Source organism: Misgurnus anguillicaudatus, chromosome 14 (genome assembly GCF_027580225.2).
Source record: "Misgurnus anguillicaudatus chromosome 14, ASM2758022v2, whole genome shotgun sequence".
Lineage (NCBI taxonomy): Eukaryota > Metazoa > Chordata > Actinopteri > Cypriniformes > Cobitidae > Misgurnus > Misgurnus anguillicaudatus.
In genome coordinates, this window is record NC_073350.2 from 20243386 (window position 1) to 20257436 (window position 14051).

A 14051-nucleotide genomic window follows, 5' to 3' on the forward strand; every position below is an offset into this window, starting at 1 on the left:
AGTTGTATCTGAAAGAGAGTATGGCTAATACTGTCTGCTCTGTCTAACACGCTGTCACACTGGGGTTTGACTGGCAGGAGAATGAGGAAGGAAGTTGGGCTCAGGTGAGAGACCTCACTGTCTTTATCATTAGCTGCTTTTCCACTGTTGGGCCTGTGCGAGTCAGGGCTTTAAACAGGGTGGGCGGGGCCAGTAACCTCCGCCAGCCAGCTGTGAGGCTAAATTTTCCACAGTCAGGCCATAAACCCCATTCTTAATACTCCTGCCTGGATACGACATCAAATAACCCCATCCATTTCAGCGGGAAGTACTGTAAGAAGTTTAATCTTGAAAGAAGACCTGACTGAGACCATCGGACAGAAAACCTTGACCAAACCTGGGCCAGTAAGACCCAGTGAGGCGCTGGAAGTGACAGTGGAAATGCAACCGGTCCTGGCACATACTGGCTCGCTTGCTTTAGGCCCGACTGTGGAAACCCAGCTATTGAGAGACTTTTACTGATTTCTGAAATGTGGCTTTTGCTGATCTAACTTTTAAATTGTGGAATTATTTACACTAAAGACTGTTTAAAAATTTACTTAGATTGTTACTTAAATTATTTAAATTGTTTTTTATTACATTGTAAAGTGGAAATTACTAAGTACTCCAGCATATTTTTTATTTATTTTTTAAACATGTATTTCCTATATATTTTATAGTCTGCATACATGCTCAAAGGTACAAAACCTGACCTTTTTTCACTGGGGTGGTACCCTAAGGTTCCATTTTGTACATTTACAGGTATATTATGCATATTACGATGTTGTACCTTTTGGGGTACATTACTGTACCTTAAGGATCTATTGTGTACCTTTAGGGGCGGTTCATATATTGCCTCTAAAACCATGCGGAAAATTCGACTTTGTGGCTTTCCTCCATCTTTCGCGTGCACTTTCCGACGCGCCATTCTGAAAAATTTAAATATTTTTTTACTTGCTGCAGCACCGACGGCCATGGAAAAAGAGCATGTCGCAACTGCTTTGCAACCACGTCACTCTCTATTTGAGTGCGTTGCGCATCTACATTCAAAATAACGTATTTGCCGCACAAAAGGTGCGAATTGTGAACCTCCCCTTAAAGGTACAGTTAACTGTTTTGTACTCCTAAAATTTTACTTGTAAAAAATTGTTCTTTGAACTTTTTGGGATTTTAGCTTGTTCACTTTATCCCCCAGAGTTAGTTAAGTCCATACATATCTCTTTCATCTCTGTGCATGCTGTAACTCTGTCTGGCGCACCCACCGCTAGCCTAGCTTAGCACAAAGACTTGAAGTAAATAGCTCAAGCTAGCATACTAAATGCCAACTATTTATATGTTGTGATTTGTATAGTCACACCGTGTACAAATAACAAGGTCATATGAGACGCAGCCATCTTTTAACTGTATACATACCAGAAACTATATTCTCAGAAGGCGAAGCACTGCTACTTGGGCGAAGTGATTAGCGCAACTCTAAGCAAACTCTCTGCTTCTTACCACGACGCTTCTCTGGTGCTTTTTTATAGATTTATATATATATATATATATATATATATATATAACACACTATACAAATCACAACATATAAATAGGAAAATGTTGGCGTTATTTTGTCACTTATTGGGAGCAGTTTGTTAGCTGGAGCCATTTACTTCAAGTATTTGTGCTAAGCTAGGCTAGCCGTGGGTGCATCAGACGCCGGGACGCATGGAGATGAAAAGGGTTTGTATGCACTTATCTAATTCTGGGGGATACGGTGAATAAGCTAAATCCCAAAAAGTTGGTGTGTTCCTTTAAGGTACACAATAGGTTTTTTTAGGGTATAATATTGTACGGCAAAAGGTACAACATTTCAATTTGTTTTATACCCATAAAGTTACAAATATTTACCTTTAAGGGGACTACCACATGGACAGAAAAGGTACAGTTTGGTACCTTTTTCTAACAGTGTAGGGAGTGCAAAGATTTTTCACTTTCTTTGAGAGCAAAATTGAATACATTACAGTAATACAAAGATAAATTTAATCTAATAAATTTTATCTAATTGAAAAGGTTAATAATGTTTTTTGCCTATGTCAGACGCTAGCATATGGTGACATGAACCACGAATGGATTGGGAATGAATGGCTGCCCAGTCTGGGTCTGCCTCAGTACCGCAGCTACTTCATGGAGTGCCTGGTGGACGCTCGGATGCTGGACCACCTTACGAAGAAAGACCTGAGGACACACCTGAAGATGGTGGACAGCTTTCACCGGTAAACAGCGACCATGAACACTCTATTGCAAAGTGAAATGCTCTCTTACTGTGAATTGATTTATTCATAAAATATTTTTGTCCAACAGAGCTAGTTTGCACTATGGCATCATGTGTTTAAAAAGACTTAACTATGACAGGAAAGAGTTAGAACGAAGAAGAGAAGATTTTCAACATGACCTCAAAGGTATGACTAAATTACTGTATGTCATTTTTTACACTTTTTGGATTCATTACTTTTATGATATGAACAGAAGAGCACTATCTAGTGGCAATACCTGTGTATTTTGTCAGAATTGGAATGTGAGAGGTCAACAGCTGAACTTTTTAGTGTCAAATCCATTTAAAGGGACGGCGCCCGGCTGAACTTCAGCATAACACTTGAACTTGACACAGCTGTCGGAGCTTTTTCAAATCTTTAATCTTCTTCGCTAAAGACGCGCACGCACCAACTGCTTAAGACGTACACACTTATGTACATTATGCACAGAATTGAAAGCAGGCCGCACCAGCTGTGCAGAATGATCAGACTGCACGTATACTGTTACCTAAATACAGATATTTCTAAACACAGCCGGTACAGTTGTGTACACAGGCCATTTCCAAGATTTGCTTTGTTGATGTTTATCACACGTTGATGGAAATTGCAAGTCAAAAGTTATTTTGATACTAAACTGACACGTAAAGTAACAATGCCAATCTGCCTGTAGTATCAGTAGTAACTCAATACAGTAACCTCAAATTATTTGACTGACAAGGCCACCTGATTGACAAATACTTTGCATTTTAATATAAAGGAGACATTTCACAAGACTTTTTTAAGATGTCAAATAAATCTTTTGTGTCTCCAGAGTACATATGTGAAGTTTTAGCTCAAAATACCATATAGATAATTTATTAACATGTTAAAATTGCCTTTTTGTCGGTGTTAGCAAAAATGTGTCCTTTAAAATGCAAATGAGCTGATCTCTGCACTAAATGGCAGTGTCGTGGTTGGATAGTGCAGATTAAGAGGCTGTATTATCCCCTTCTGACATCACAAGGGGAGCCAAATTTCAATTACCTATTTTTTCACATGCTTGCAGAGAATGCACTGCAAACAATGAATGTCTTAGTATTTTTGTCTTGTTTTCAGTAAAAATGTCTAAAAAATCTTAAATGAAGATGCTTTTTCTTGATGAGCAATACAAACCAAAGAAAATGAGTCTGGTTTTTGGACCAAAGATATCAAGTTTGGGTGATTTTGTGCATAAAACGAGCAAAACAAATCTGCCAATGAATGAATTTAGTGTTTAAAAAAAAATTTTTGCTTACCCCATTGGCTGATTTTTTTGTTTATTTTATGCACAAAATCACGTAAATTTGATATTTTTGGTTTCAAAACTAGACTTATTTTCTTAATTTAAGAATCTTAATTTTAATTTAAGAATTTATAGATATTTTGGTAACACTTTATTATAATGTTCATGATTTAACATTAGTTAATGTATTAACTTACATGAACAAACGATGAGCAATACATTTGTTACAGTATTTATTCATCTTTGTTAATGTTAGTTAATAGAAATAAAGCTGTTCATTGTTTGTTCATGTTAGTTCATGGTGCATTAACTAACGTTAACCAAATTTTAATAAAGTATTAGTAATTGTTAAAAAAATAACATTAATTAAGATTAATAAATGCTGCACAAGTGCAGTTCATCATTAGTTCATGTTAACTAATGTAGTTAACTAATGTTAATTTATGAACATTATAATAAAGTGTTACCGATATTTTTTACTGAAAACAAGACAAAAATACTAAGAATTTTTTTCTTAAAAATTATTTTTTATTAAGTTTACCAAAACTAAGTGACTGGGTTGATCTTTTTCAAATTTTCTAGGTTTATTGAAGCACTGGGGATCCAATTGTAGCACTTAAACATGGAAAAAGTCAGATTTTAATGATATGTCCCCTTTAATATTATTAACTTTAATATTAGTGGTACACTTTTGACGGTCCTTATATGTACCATTAGGTACAAACATGTATACATTAGGTACCAATGTGTACCTCTGAGGTACTAATATCAACTATTTAGGTCCTAAGCTGTACTTTTTGAAAGGGTACAGCCCCAGTGACAGCTGGGGTACATATTTTCGACCATTTCTTCTGTCCGTGTATAGTGACAACCCTAAATAAAATATATTTCAGCCAACCAACAGCTTTTACAAAAAGTGTCTTGCATAGGTAATATCAAATTAAAAAGCCATTTTACCTTCAGATACTCTGGTGTGGACCAATGATCACGTGATGCAGTGGATTCAGAATATCGGTTTGAAGGAATACAATAATAACCTGCTGGAAAGCGGAGTGCACGGAGCTCTCATCGCCCTCGATGAGACCTTCGACTTCAGCAGCTTGGCCCTTATTCTGCAAATTCCCATGCAGAACACACAGGTGAGGACCAGAAATATTTAGACCAAGATTATGTGGAGACAAAAGAGGTTTAATGTTTTCAGTGAACACCTGGATTTTCTTCATGTAATTGATATTGATTTGAGGCAATTGTTTTCATATGCTTCCTCACTTGTGAGTCACTTTAGGTAAAAGCATCTGTTAAATGAATAAATGATATGATTGTCCAATATATTTCATTATCTTTGATGTGTCTCCCAGGCCAGGCAGATACTGGAGAGGGAGTTCAATAATCTCTTAGCATTGGGCACGGACCGGCGTTTGGAAGAGGTAGATGAAAATTTAAGGTAATTTTAAATGAAATGTGTTTTTGGTTTCACGTTAGTCACTAAAACTATTTGTTTTGATCTTCACAGTGTGATGACAAATCATTTCGGAGGTCTCCATCATGGCGTAAGCGTTTCAGGCCAAGAGATGGCCAGGGTCTGGGTATGATGGCAGGCTCCATAGAGACTCTTCCCGCTGGCTTCCGCCTCAGCACCATGTCCATTCCTCATTCCATGACTGCTGTGCCCAAGAAACAGCTGCAACCAGAAGGTAGAAAGGGGGCAGGGGTAAAATGAGTTCAGTCACTAGCATGTTGTGCTTAAGTGGTTGCAATACAGTACTAACAACACGTGCCTTTGCTAACATAACATAACATTACAGCATGTCATATGACACTAAATTCTGCATATGCAAAACATGTATGCTGTGAACGCATGTGTTAGACAGGACAGGGGTCCCTAACTCACTGCATGTTTTCTTCTCTGTGGTTCAGCAGCCGGTCCCCCGGCCCCGCAGAGACTAGACCCTTCAGCTGTCAGGACTTATTCCTGCTAACTTGCTTTTACTAATCACTGTACTCACACTAACAGGTAAGCTGTTCTGTGTAGCCATACGGCTTCATGTTTTAAAGTGCACCTATTCATTGCTTAAAAACCGCATTATTTTGTGCATTTGGTATAATACAATGTGTTTGTGTGGTTTATGGTTAAAAAAACATTATTTTCCACATTGATTTTGTACAAAACTCATCAATCTGAAAAGCGTTGTGTCCCTGATTGGCCAGCTAATCTGTATGTTGTGATTGGAAATATGACGCTTCTTAACATGTTTGTAAGATTCGCTCACAATGCAACGCTGACAGGAGTTAACTTACAGGCTGTGAGTCAAAGCGGGAGGAATTATAATAATGTCAGTCTTCTCTACATCACCAATCCCAGGAAGAAAACTGTTGCCTACAATCCGTGTGTTTGTTGTAGTCCAAGAAAAGAGATTTACATTGGAAACAATAACTATTTTGGGGTTTGTATATCGTTAACATGTACTAATACACACTTACACATCAAAGGAAATGTAAAATCGTGAATCGGACAATAGTTGCTCTTTAAAGTTAATCAAGTCGTATTATGATGAAATACAACAATATGTTTTTGGTCTTAAAATGATAGTTGGCCAAAAATGAAAATTACCCCATGATTTACTCACCCTCAAGCCATCCGAGTAACATTAACCTTTTTTCATAAAAACACATATTAAGATATTTTTGAAAATGTCCTAGCTCTTCTAATCTTTATAGCGGATGAATATAGGGTCAAGCCCAAAAAATGTGCATCCATCCTTCGCAAAAGTAATCCACATTGCCCCAGGGGGATAAATAAAGGCCTTCTGAGGTTAATCGATTTAATTTTGTAATAGAAATATCCATAATTAAAACTTTACAAACGAAAAAAACTAGCTTCCGTTAATGCTGGCATCTTAGATGCCTCTGCATTCAGGAGAGAATATCAATGTAATGTACGCACTTTTCTTAGTGATGTTTGACAAATGCAGAGGATTGTTTTGGCCCTTACTCTTTGCCTCCACAATCGCCATACCATACGTCACTCTCTACGCAGCCAATGACATAACTTGATTTGCTCGACAACATACGAAGCTAAGATAATTTTGGATTTAGCAATGAAGCTGGTAGTGACAATTCTCTCTGACAAATCTGTGATCTGCAGTGTTCACACATCACATTTAAGTATCCGTGCGGCTCACTTAAAACCGTACCATGCAATGAAAAAGTGCCATAATTCTGGTGCCATAAAGCTGGATGACGTGAGCTGAACTGCTTCACTCCCATTGGTGGTTGCTCACGAAAGTCGCTAATCATTTGCATACATTTTAAAGCAACACTAAAGAGTTTTTTTTACCTTAAAATAACGTTTCCAAAAACGTTTCAGTGGTTCATCCACTTGAAACAGGGTGAACGCCACTATCACATTTGATTTGCAGCCCTCTATCGGCCAAAACCGCACTAAAGAAGTTTCCAACCGTCGGGTCGCGGTCCTGTAGTTCGAGTAAAAACGACAAAAACTTGCTTTACGGCAGACCTACAATCCAATTAGAGCCAGCTATGCTGCAATATTTACGATAGTGGTAATGGGCAATTACGCTTCTAACCTGTAGGGGGAGCAAAGAGCAAAAACTCTTTAGTGTTGTGCTTTAACTTTTTTCAACTTTGTCACATAGCTGAACACACCCACTTCTTTTCATAAACAGGCACTAGCTGCGTTTACATTAAAGATTTGCGAAAAACTTTAGTGTATCGACAAAAAACTACTGCGAAATGGCGATGTTTCAATTAAACGATGTTATGTGACTAAAACATAATTTTGTTGTCTCGCTATAGGTCATTTAAAGAGCACCTATGTTATTTTGTGTATTTGGTATAATGCAATGCGTGGTTTATGGTTAAAAAACACATTATTTTCCACATACCGTACATTTTTGTATCTCTAGATTGCACTCTCTTCCTGAAACGCACAGATTTGAAAAGCTCTCTGTCCCTGATTGGCCACCTAATCTGTATGTTGTGATTGGCCTGAATGCCTCTGCCGTCAGAGAAAATGTGACGCTCCTTACCATTTTTGAAAGATTCGCTCACAATACAATGCTAACAGGAGTTAACTTACAGGCTGTGAGTCCGAAGCGAGAGGAATTATGATAATGTCGGTCTTGTCTACATCACCAATCCCAGGTAGTAAACTGTTGCCTACAATCCATGTGTTTGTTGTAGTCCAAGAAAAGAGATTTACATTGCAGACGATAACTCGTGTCATCGTTTACGTTGGGGTTTGTAGCTTTTGCACTTAGAAAAGGAAATGTTAAATCGTGAATCGGACCATTGGTGCTCTTTAAAAAACCATGGTGACAGGTGTGTTCGATTTTATATGGTTTTGCAATAAATTCCTTTTTCAAATTGCTTGAAAAAACACCTCACCCGAGCATACAGTAACAACGTTTTTGCGATGAATGGAATTTTATGCGAAATTGCCGTGATTCAATTTGGCACATTTTCAATACGCTATTTCAATTTGCACAATTTAAAGGGTAATGGAAACAGTCCCCAAGCTTCAATTGAAATGAATGAAATTTGTTATGTTTTGACTTCTTGAACGCTACAACTTCTTGCAACTTCTTTATAACAGAGAATCAACAGACTTAAAGTGAATGTTCAGGAGGGATATGTTAATGTTTTTTCTGTCAATCACAACAACAATGTAAAGAACTGCTTACATCACGGCATGAGCCACATCTATGGATCAGAATAACATAAGAGTTGGCGTGGGCTGTATTTTGGCTTTTCATTTTTTAAAATCTATAATATATAAAATCTATATCTTTCATGTTACATTTTATTTATTTTTATGTTTGTGAATGATTTTAAATGAGCTGCAAACCATTTTGAATTTATTTTGGGGTCTAACTTACAGTACTGATTTCTGGCCCAAAGTAATTCACAATTTGCTGTGAATGGAGGGCTACATTTTTTTTAGCATTTATCACTTTAAACTTTAAAAATACATTTTCTCTGTTCATAATTTTAGCAGATATTTAGTTTGTGGGATTGTGAAATATTAAAATGTCATAATAATAATATATATACTTCCTAAAAGCCTTCTTGTATTGTCTCATTTTCCTCTCAGTGCATTCCCACTACCTGTATGGACACGTGCTTGCGGCCTTTCGAGAATGACATGCCAAATTTCTGGGGACATCTTGAAGGGACGAGGGAGGGTGGGATCGCCTCCGCCCCCTCCCCTTTCCTGAATGACACACCGGAGCTTTCTTGGACACCGTGCAATAGAGGGGGGAGCAGAGAGATTCCGATCTGGAGGGCATCGAACGCATAGCACCCGTAAACGAGATATCTTGTCATATCGGTCGTTTCCCAGTAATCCCAGTTATATAGTCTTCGTGGTGGTCGTACTTAACTGGTGTACTTGGCCCTGTAGTCTGTCAGTGCTAGTCTGTTCCTTTGGGTGTGGCATTTTACTGTACAAGGCTTCCCCCTTTGGTTATGCAAAATATTAATCAACGTCTCTGTATATATTAAAAGAGAAAATTATGCTATTATGTTTTTTATGAAAAATATATCAGACTTGTATATGGAGATGAATATATCATTATTATATGAATTTTTGAAGTTTTCTGTCATTTAGACAGCTCTACAGTATCTGCTAGAACAGTGTTACTGTAAACGTGTAGTCGGTGTTTGGTACACCAGTGGTGGTGACTGGAGAGCGGTGTGTCTGTGTTCACATTAACAGTGCTGATCCACAACATAGGGTTCACTTTTTAAAAATTGCCAATGACACCAAGATGCTAAAAAATGGTCAAGGAAAGCAATAGACTTGAAGATCTACGACATGAATTTTCTTTTTCTTGAACACATGATCGTCATGAGAGCCAGTTATTCTCGATCAGCCTTGCTTCGAACAAAGCAACCAAATTATGAGCGTACGTCAGACTGTCGGGCATTTCCCAGACAATATTTTCTGTATAAATCATATGATGTATCGTGCAATTGTGGCAGCTACTGTACTGTATGTGTTAATGTATGTATGTGTATTTTAAGTGTTATACAATGCTGACAAATCATTGTTCTTACTTTAAAAAGTGCTCTATATTAAAAAAAAGTATTATTATAAGTGACTGTTTTTTCTTTTATACACAAATGTGGCCAAGTAATTATCCTTTAAATAATTTTATCCAGCGAATGGAAATAGATGATGGTTATTTTTGTGCGACTGGTGACCTTTTGTTTGTGCTGTGCAGATCACTATTGGCATTAGGGCGTCTAGTGGAGCATGCATGCCACTAAACTGACAATCACTGTAGCATTTATGTTCTCTCTCTCTCTCTCTTTCTTTCTCTCTCTCTCTCTATCTCTCTCTAAACCGTCATTACCACAGATCTAAAGAAATATACCATACACTTAAACTTGAAATCCTGTGGTATGCTGCTCTTTTTTTAAGCCTCTATCTGCCAATTGTGCCTAGCGTCTCACAGCCAATTTCGTTGTCTTTCTACAAAATTTTTTAGTGGCATCTTTAGTGGCTTGCTAAACCTTTATGAGGACCAAGCGATAGTACAATAATAATGAAGTTTCCCTGATGCGACAGTGACGTTTAAGTGGAATAACTGAAGCCTCTTTGCAGTGTTCTCCTGTGATTTTTACGCTACATAGTTGCTCTTAACGGTATTAAACTGTAAACAGGTGCAGGTCTCTTTCTTTCTGTCACCCTCACCCTCTTTTGTGTGCATGTAAGGTTTAATGTTATTGTAAATAGGAGATTTATGTATATAATTCTGTATAGAGTAGCTTCTTCAAATTCCACATAAAGCGTGTGGTTTAAGTCTACGGTATTTAGTGAGAATCCTCTTTTTTTTCTTTTTTAATGTGAAATTTTGTTTAATACTTCTCAGATACTGTTGGGTGATTCTCACAAAATCCAGAATTAGAAGGTGTCAAGCATCAGAATTTTTAAAAAGCCCTTGAAGCCAATTTTTTATTGTTTTTGCACATATAAGATTAAGGTCTGAACTTACTATAACCATTATTTTTAAAGGATTTTTAAAAAATTCTTATAGAATTATTAAAAATGTTTAGATTATCATTATCATAAATTATCATTACCGCAACATGATATTACATTAAATATATGCATTTACAAACTCATGTTTCGGTAATGAGAACCAAAAAGTTGTCTAGGTACTATAACAAACAAAATTTCAACTTTTATCTGGAGAGAAAAAATAACAACTGCTTACCTGGTAGCCATCTTGAGTGTCACAGTCAATTATGTCCCTCCAACAATTTTTTTTAAAAATGTTAGTTCCTTTAAGGCTTAAACAATGATTGAAAATTGTTGCGGAGGATGAGAAAAATTTTCTTGGACACATTTATATTACTTATTATTATCTCTACATTTACCAATGATCACCAAATACCACATGTTTCTTTACTGTTAATGTTTATAGTATAACATGCATTGAAGCTTTTTCTTTTTTAGATTTTTTTATTATAAATATTTCCATGTCAAAGAGCCCAAATCCAGTCATGGACACGTTGCGGTAATGACAATTTTCCTCTTAAATGTGAAAAAAACAACAAAATTGTTTTTTTATGATGTCATTTGAAATCATGTGCAAAATAGAGATGTTTGTAACAGTATGCTTCTTATTTTGATAGCCTCTATTTTTTAATTAAAATGTTTCATGACACCTCATAAGTCTAATTTTGCGAGAATCACCCTGTTGAGTTTTGTTTTTTCACTTTAAATGTAAAAAGCTGTCAAAAATAAATTATCCTATATGAATATATAAAATAAATATGTACCTTATGTATTATAAATCAGTTTATGGACTGTATTTTAGTGCTTGTTTACTTTTCTGTTAAACTTTTTGTTGGTTGTTTTTTTTCCTGTTTAGTTATTTTAAGCCAAAGACGATGATTTAATGCAAATATTTACAAATACACAACAATCTTTATTATAAAAGTCCAAATAAATTATTATAACACACACAATAAAAATAGAAAATAAAATAAGAAAACCACTCTGTAGAAAATAGGAACATATTTACACAATTGGCATTCAGAACTATAGTTTAAATTAAGCATAAATTGGTCAAAACCACGGAGTTAATGCATTGGACCCACAAATGGATGTCTCTTGGTAAGCATACAGCACACACAAATAAAATGAAAAAATAAAGGAATCAGGAAATACGAAAATATGAATCTGCTTGCATCTCTTAAGTTTCCTCTGAAATTCTCATTCCATCAGAGATTGAAGCACTTGGAAATATTATCATATGGACCTCATCATTTTGTCTGGAAAACATACACCCCAAGGTTTTATGACTTTAAAGTGGTTCTTCATTCACCTTGGGGTGTAATAGATGGATAGTGCGATGGATAGGTGCTCTAAACACCTCGTTTATTTGCTAATGTCCACTGAATAGGGGACTGCAGTGGTCTCTGTTCCTGTAATGCTGTCCACAATAGATGTCAGGGACCTTAGGTTGGTCTGTTCTGCGTCGTCGTTCAAGAGATCTGGAAAAATAAAACAAGTGTATTGTCAGTGAACCATAAAAATTTTACATTCAATAATTTAAAGTTTCTGTAAGATTTATTGTTTGTACTTAATTTGTTAGTATGTTCAGTATAGATGTGATGGTCTTACCGTCATGCGCAGAGCTGTATGCTGGAGCGCAGAGTTCTGACGCACTGCTCCACTCTGGACTGCTACAGCAGGTGCTGCCAGAGCCCTGCTCGCTGCTGGAGGACACCTGTTACAAACACATACACTACTGTCAGTCACTTTACCAGTTACCCCACCCAATCTACCCTACTGGACCCCCAACAAGTCAGAACCACAACAAGTCAAAAGAAGATGCAATGCATCTAATCTGCCTTTAAAGTGTACTTTATATGTGATTAAAGGGTCTTTAAAAATGTGGAATGACATTTGTTATATGATTGTATAGTTGTAACAAAAATGTGGAAACATACACAAATTAGCAGTAGTTTAAATATGCATAACTAATCTTTGTCAATATATCCGACATTTGAGGTATCTGAACAATCTCAAAACTTTTTGTCATTGTTTTCTAATTTTAAATAACGATTTATGAAATGTCCTCCAAAGCACAGTTTATTTAGTTATTTATATTTAATTTATTTATTTATATTATATGATTATTTTTTGCCCAGAAACAAAATGTCAATTTTTCAATTTTTAATGATAATGAAAAAGTGTAAAAAACATTCCCAATGCATTTGACAGATCAACTCCTGAAAAGAACCGGACTATGAAATACATCAATGTATCTGTTGTTCAGCCACCGCTCATTTCACCAACAAGCCCGCTGGGCACCTGCCTCATGATCTCCCAAACTTCACTCACCCGTTGTGGAGCTGTGGCTCTGTAATGCAGGTTTCCCTGTTCGTGTTCCTGCTGGTTGAGAGAGCTAACCAGAGCCTGAAGTCTCTCGATGTACTGGATGGCACTGCGCAGGATCTCCACCTTAGGCAGCCTTTGATTGGGATTCAATAGCGTGCTTCTCTTGAGAGCCTCAAAAGCCTCGTTCACCTTCTTCAACCTCCTCTTCTCCCTCATAGTGGCGGCTTTTCGACGATCCATCGTCACTGTTTTGCGCTTGCACACCTTGCAGGCCCATGGCAGGCACTGACCCGGGCAGTGCTGTTGCTCCTGATGCGGCGACATGGAGAGACCCAAACTGGGAGTTGGAGATGGTTTGTCCTCCAAGCCGACCCCAGCTGACAGCAACCTCCCGTCGCCACACAGCCCCATCATAGAGCTTCTGTCCTGATATCCAGCTTGGTCGAAACCTCCGGACAGCCTGGAGGGGAAAAAGTTATCGCTGCTTTCGTAAAAGCGCTGGTCTGCGAAAAAGTAGGGGTTGGTCTCAAAAAGCTCCATGTTTTTCATACAGTGTCCGCTAGCTTGGTTCTCTCTGCTCTGGATGCGCTATAGGTCCTTTACGGTCCTCGTGTGGGTGTATGTGTGCAAATCCCTTCCCCTGAGCTGAGCTCGTGCCGAAGAAGATCTGTGGACGACAACTGCTTCGCACCAACTGCCGTGGTGCCATTTAAACTCTCTGCCTGGTGTTAGATCAGTAGGTTAAATATAGCCGGGGCTCTGAGAAACCTGACTCCGCGTTTAGCTGTTGCCACACATCTAAACTTTACATCTCTTTTCATTCCCCAATCTTCTGGGGATTTGGGACCGGTTTGCTTCGAGAACGGCGTCAGGCCGCTGTTGAAAGTCAAGGAATATGATACGTGTGCCATGGAAATCAAACAGACTCGGGCAGATATGAAATATCCACTATGGCTCCTTAATTGGCCGATCAAAACACTTGTTGTCAGACAGTATGGCCTTCATGTCTAAAGCAAACTAACTTTGTCTTATTAATGTGATTTGATTGTTGGCTTTCATCATTAAAAGTGTTTAAGCAGCTCTTTCTTATCAGATGAATTAG

General features: G+C 37.4%; 2 protein-coding genes across 15 annotated transcripts in view; one reads left to right on the forward strand and one right to left on the reverse strand.

The window, feature by feature from the left end:
- The window catches only part of ppfia4 (PTPRF interacting protein alpha 4), a 191498-nt gene extending 181807 nt beyond the window's left edge, over window positions 1-9691 (forward strand). For 6 of the 14 annotated variants that reach the window (XM_055183402.2, XM_073876007.1, XM_055183409.2 and 3 more), the window contains 8 exons: window positions 78-104; window positions 2098-2273; window positions 2362-2459; window positions 4537-4712; window positions 4932-5000; window positions 5087-5267; window positions 5491-5587; window positions 8687-9691. In XM_055183402.2, the coding sequence (XP_055039377.1) occupies window positions 78-104; window positions 2098-2273; window positions 2362-2459; window positions 4537-4712; window positions 4932-5000; window positions 5087-5267; window positions 5491-5552 (789 nt within the window). In that variant the 3' untranslated portion in view covers window positions 5553-5587; window positions 8687-9691. The remainder of the gene's footprint in view (window positions 1-77; window positions 105-2097; window positions 2274-2361; window positions 2460-4536; window positions 4713-4931; window positions 5001-5086; window positions 5268-5490; window positions 5588-8686) is intronic. The other 8 variants (XM_055183405.2, XM_055183408.2, XM_055183411.2 and 5 more) reach the window with 4 other exon arrangements.
- Window positions 9692-11507: 1816 nt separating this feature from the next.
- Window positions 11508-13846, reverse strand: myog (myogenin). The gene is made up of 3 exons (XM_055183422.2): window positions 12953-13846; window positions 12230-12335; window positions 11508-12099 (listed from the first exon to the last, which is right to left on the reverse strand). The coding sequence occupies exons 1-3, from the start codon at window positions 13496-13498 to the stop codon at window positions 11984-11986; spliced, it is 768 nt and encodes a 255-aa protein (XP_055039397.1). The 5' UTR covers window positions 13499-13846; the 3' UTR covers window positions 11508-11983.
- Between the last annotated feature and the right edge of the window lie 205 nt (window positions 13847-14051).

What these genes read in the sequence shown, in the direction of transcription:
- myog (XM_055183422.2), bottom strand. Translation starts at nt 13,498, where the DNA reads ATGAAAAACATGGAGCTTTTTGAGACCAACCCCTACTTTTTCGCAGAC. An exon ending in GAGCCACAGCTCCACAACGG is followed by an intron (nt 12,336 to 12,952) that starts GTGAGTGAAGTT and finishes TGTTTGTAACAG; the next exon opens with GTGTCCTCCAGCAGCGAGCA. An exon ending in ATACAGCTCTGCGCATGACG is followed by an intron (nt 12,100 to 12,229) that starts GTAAGACCATCA and finishes TTATTTTTCCAG; the next exon opens with ATCTCTTGAACGACGACGCA.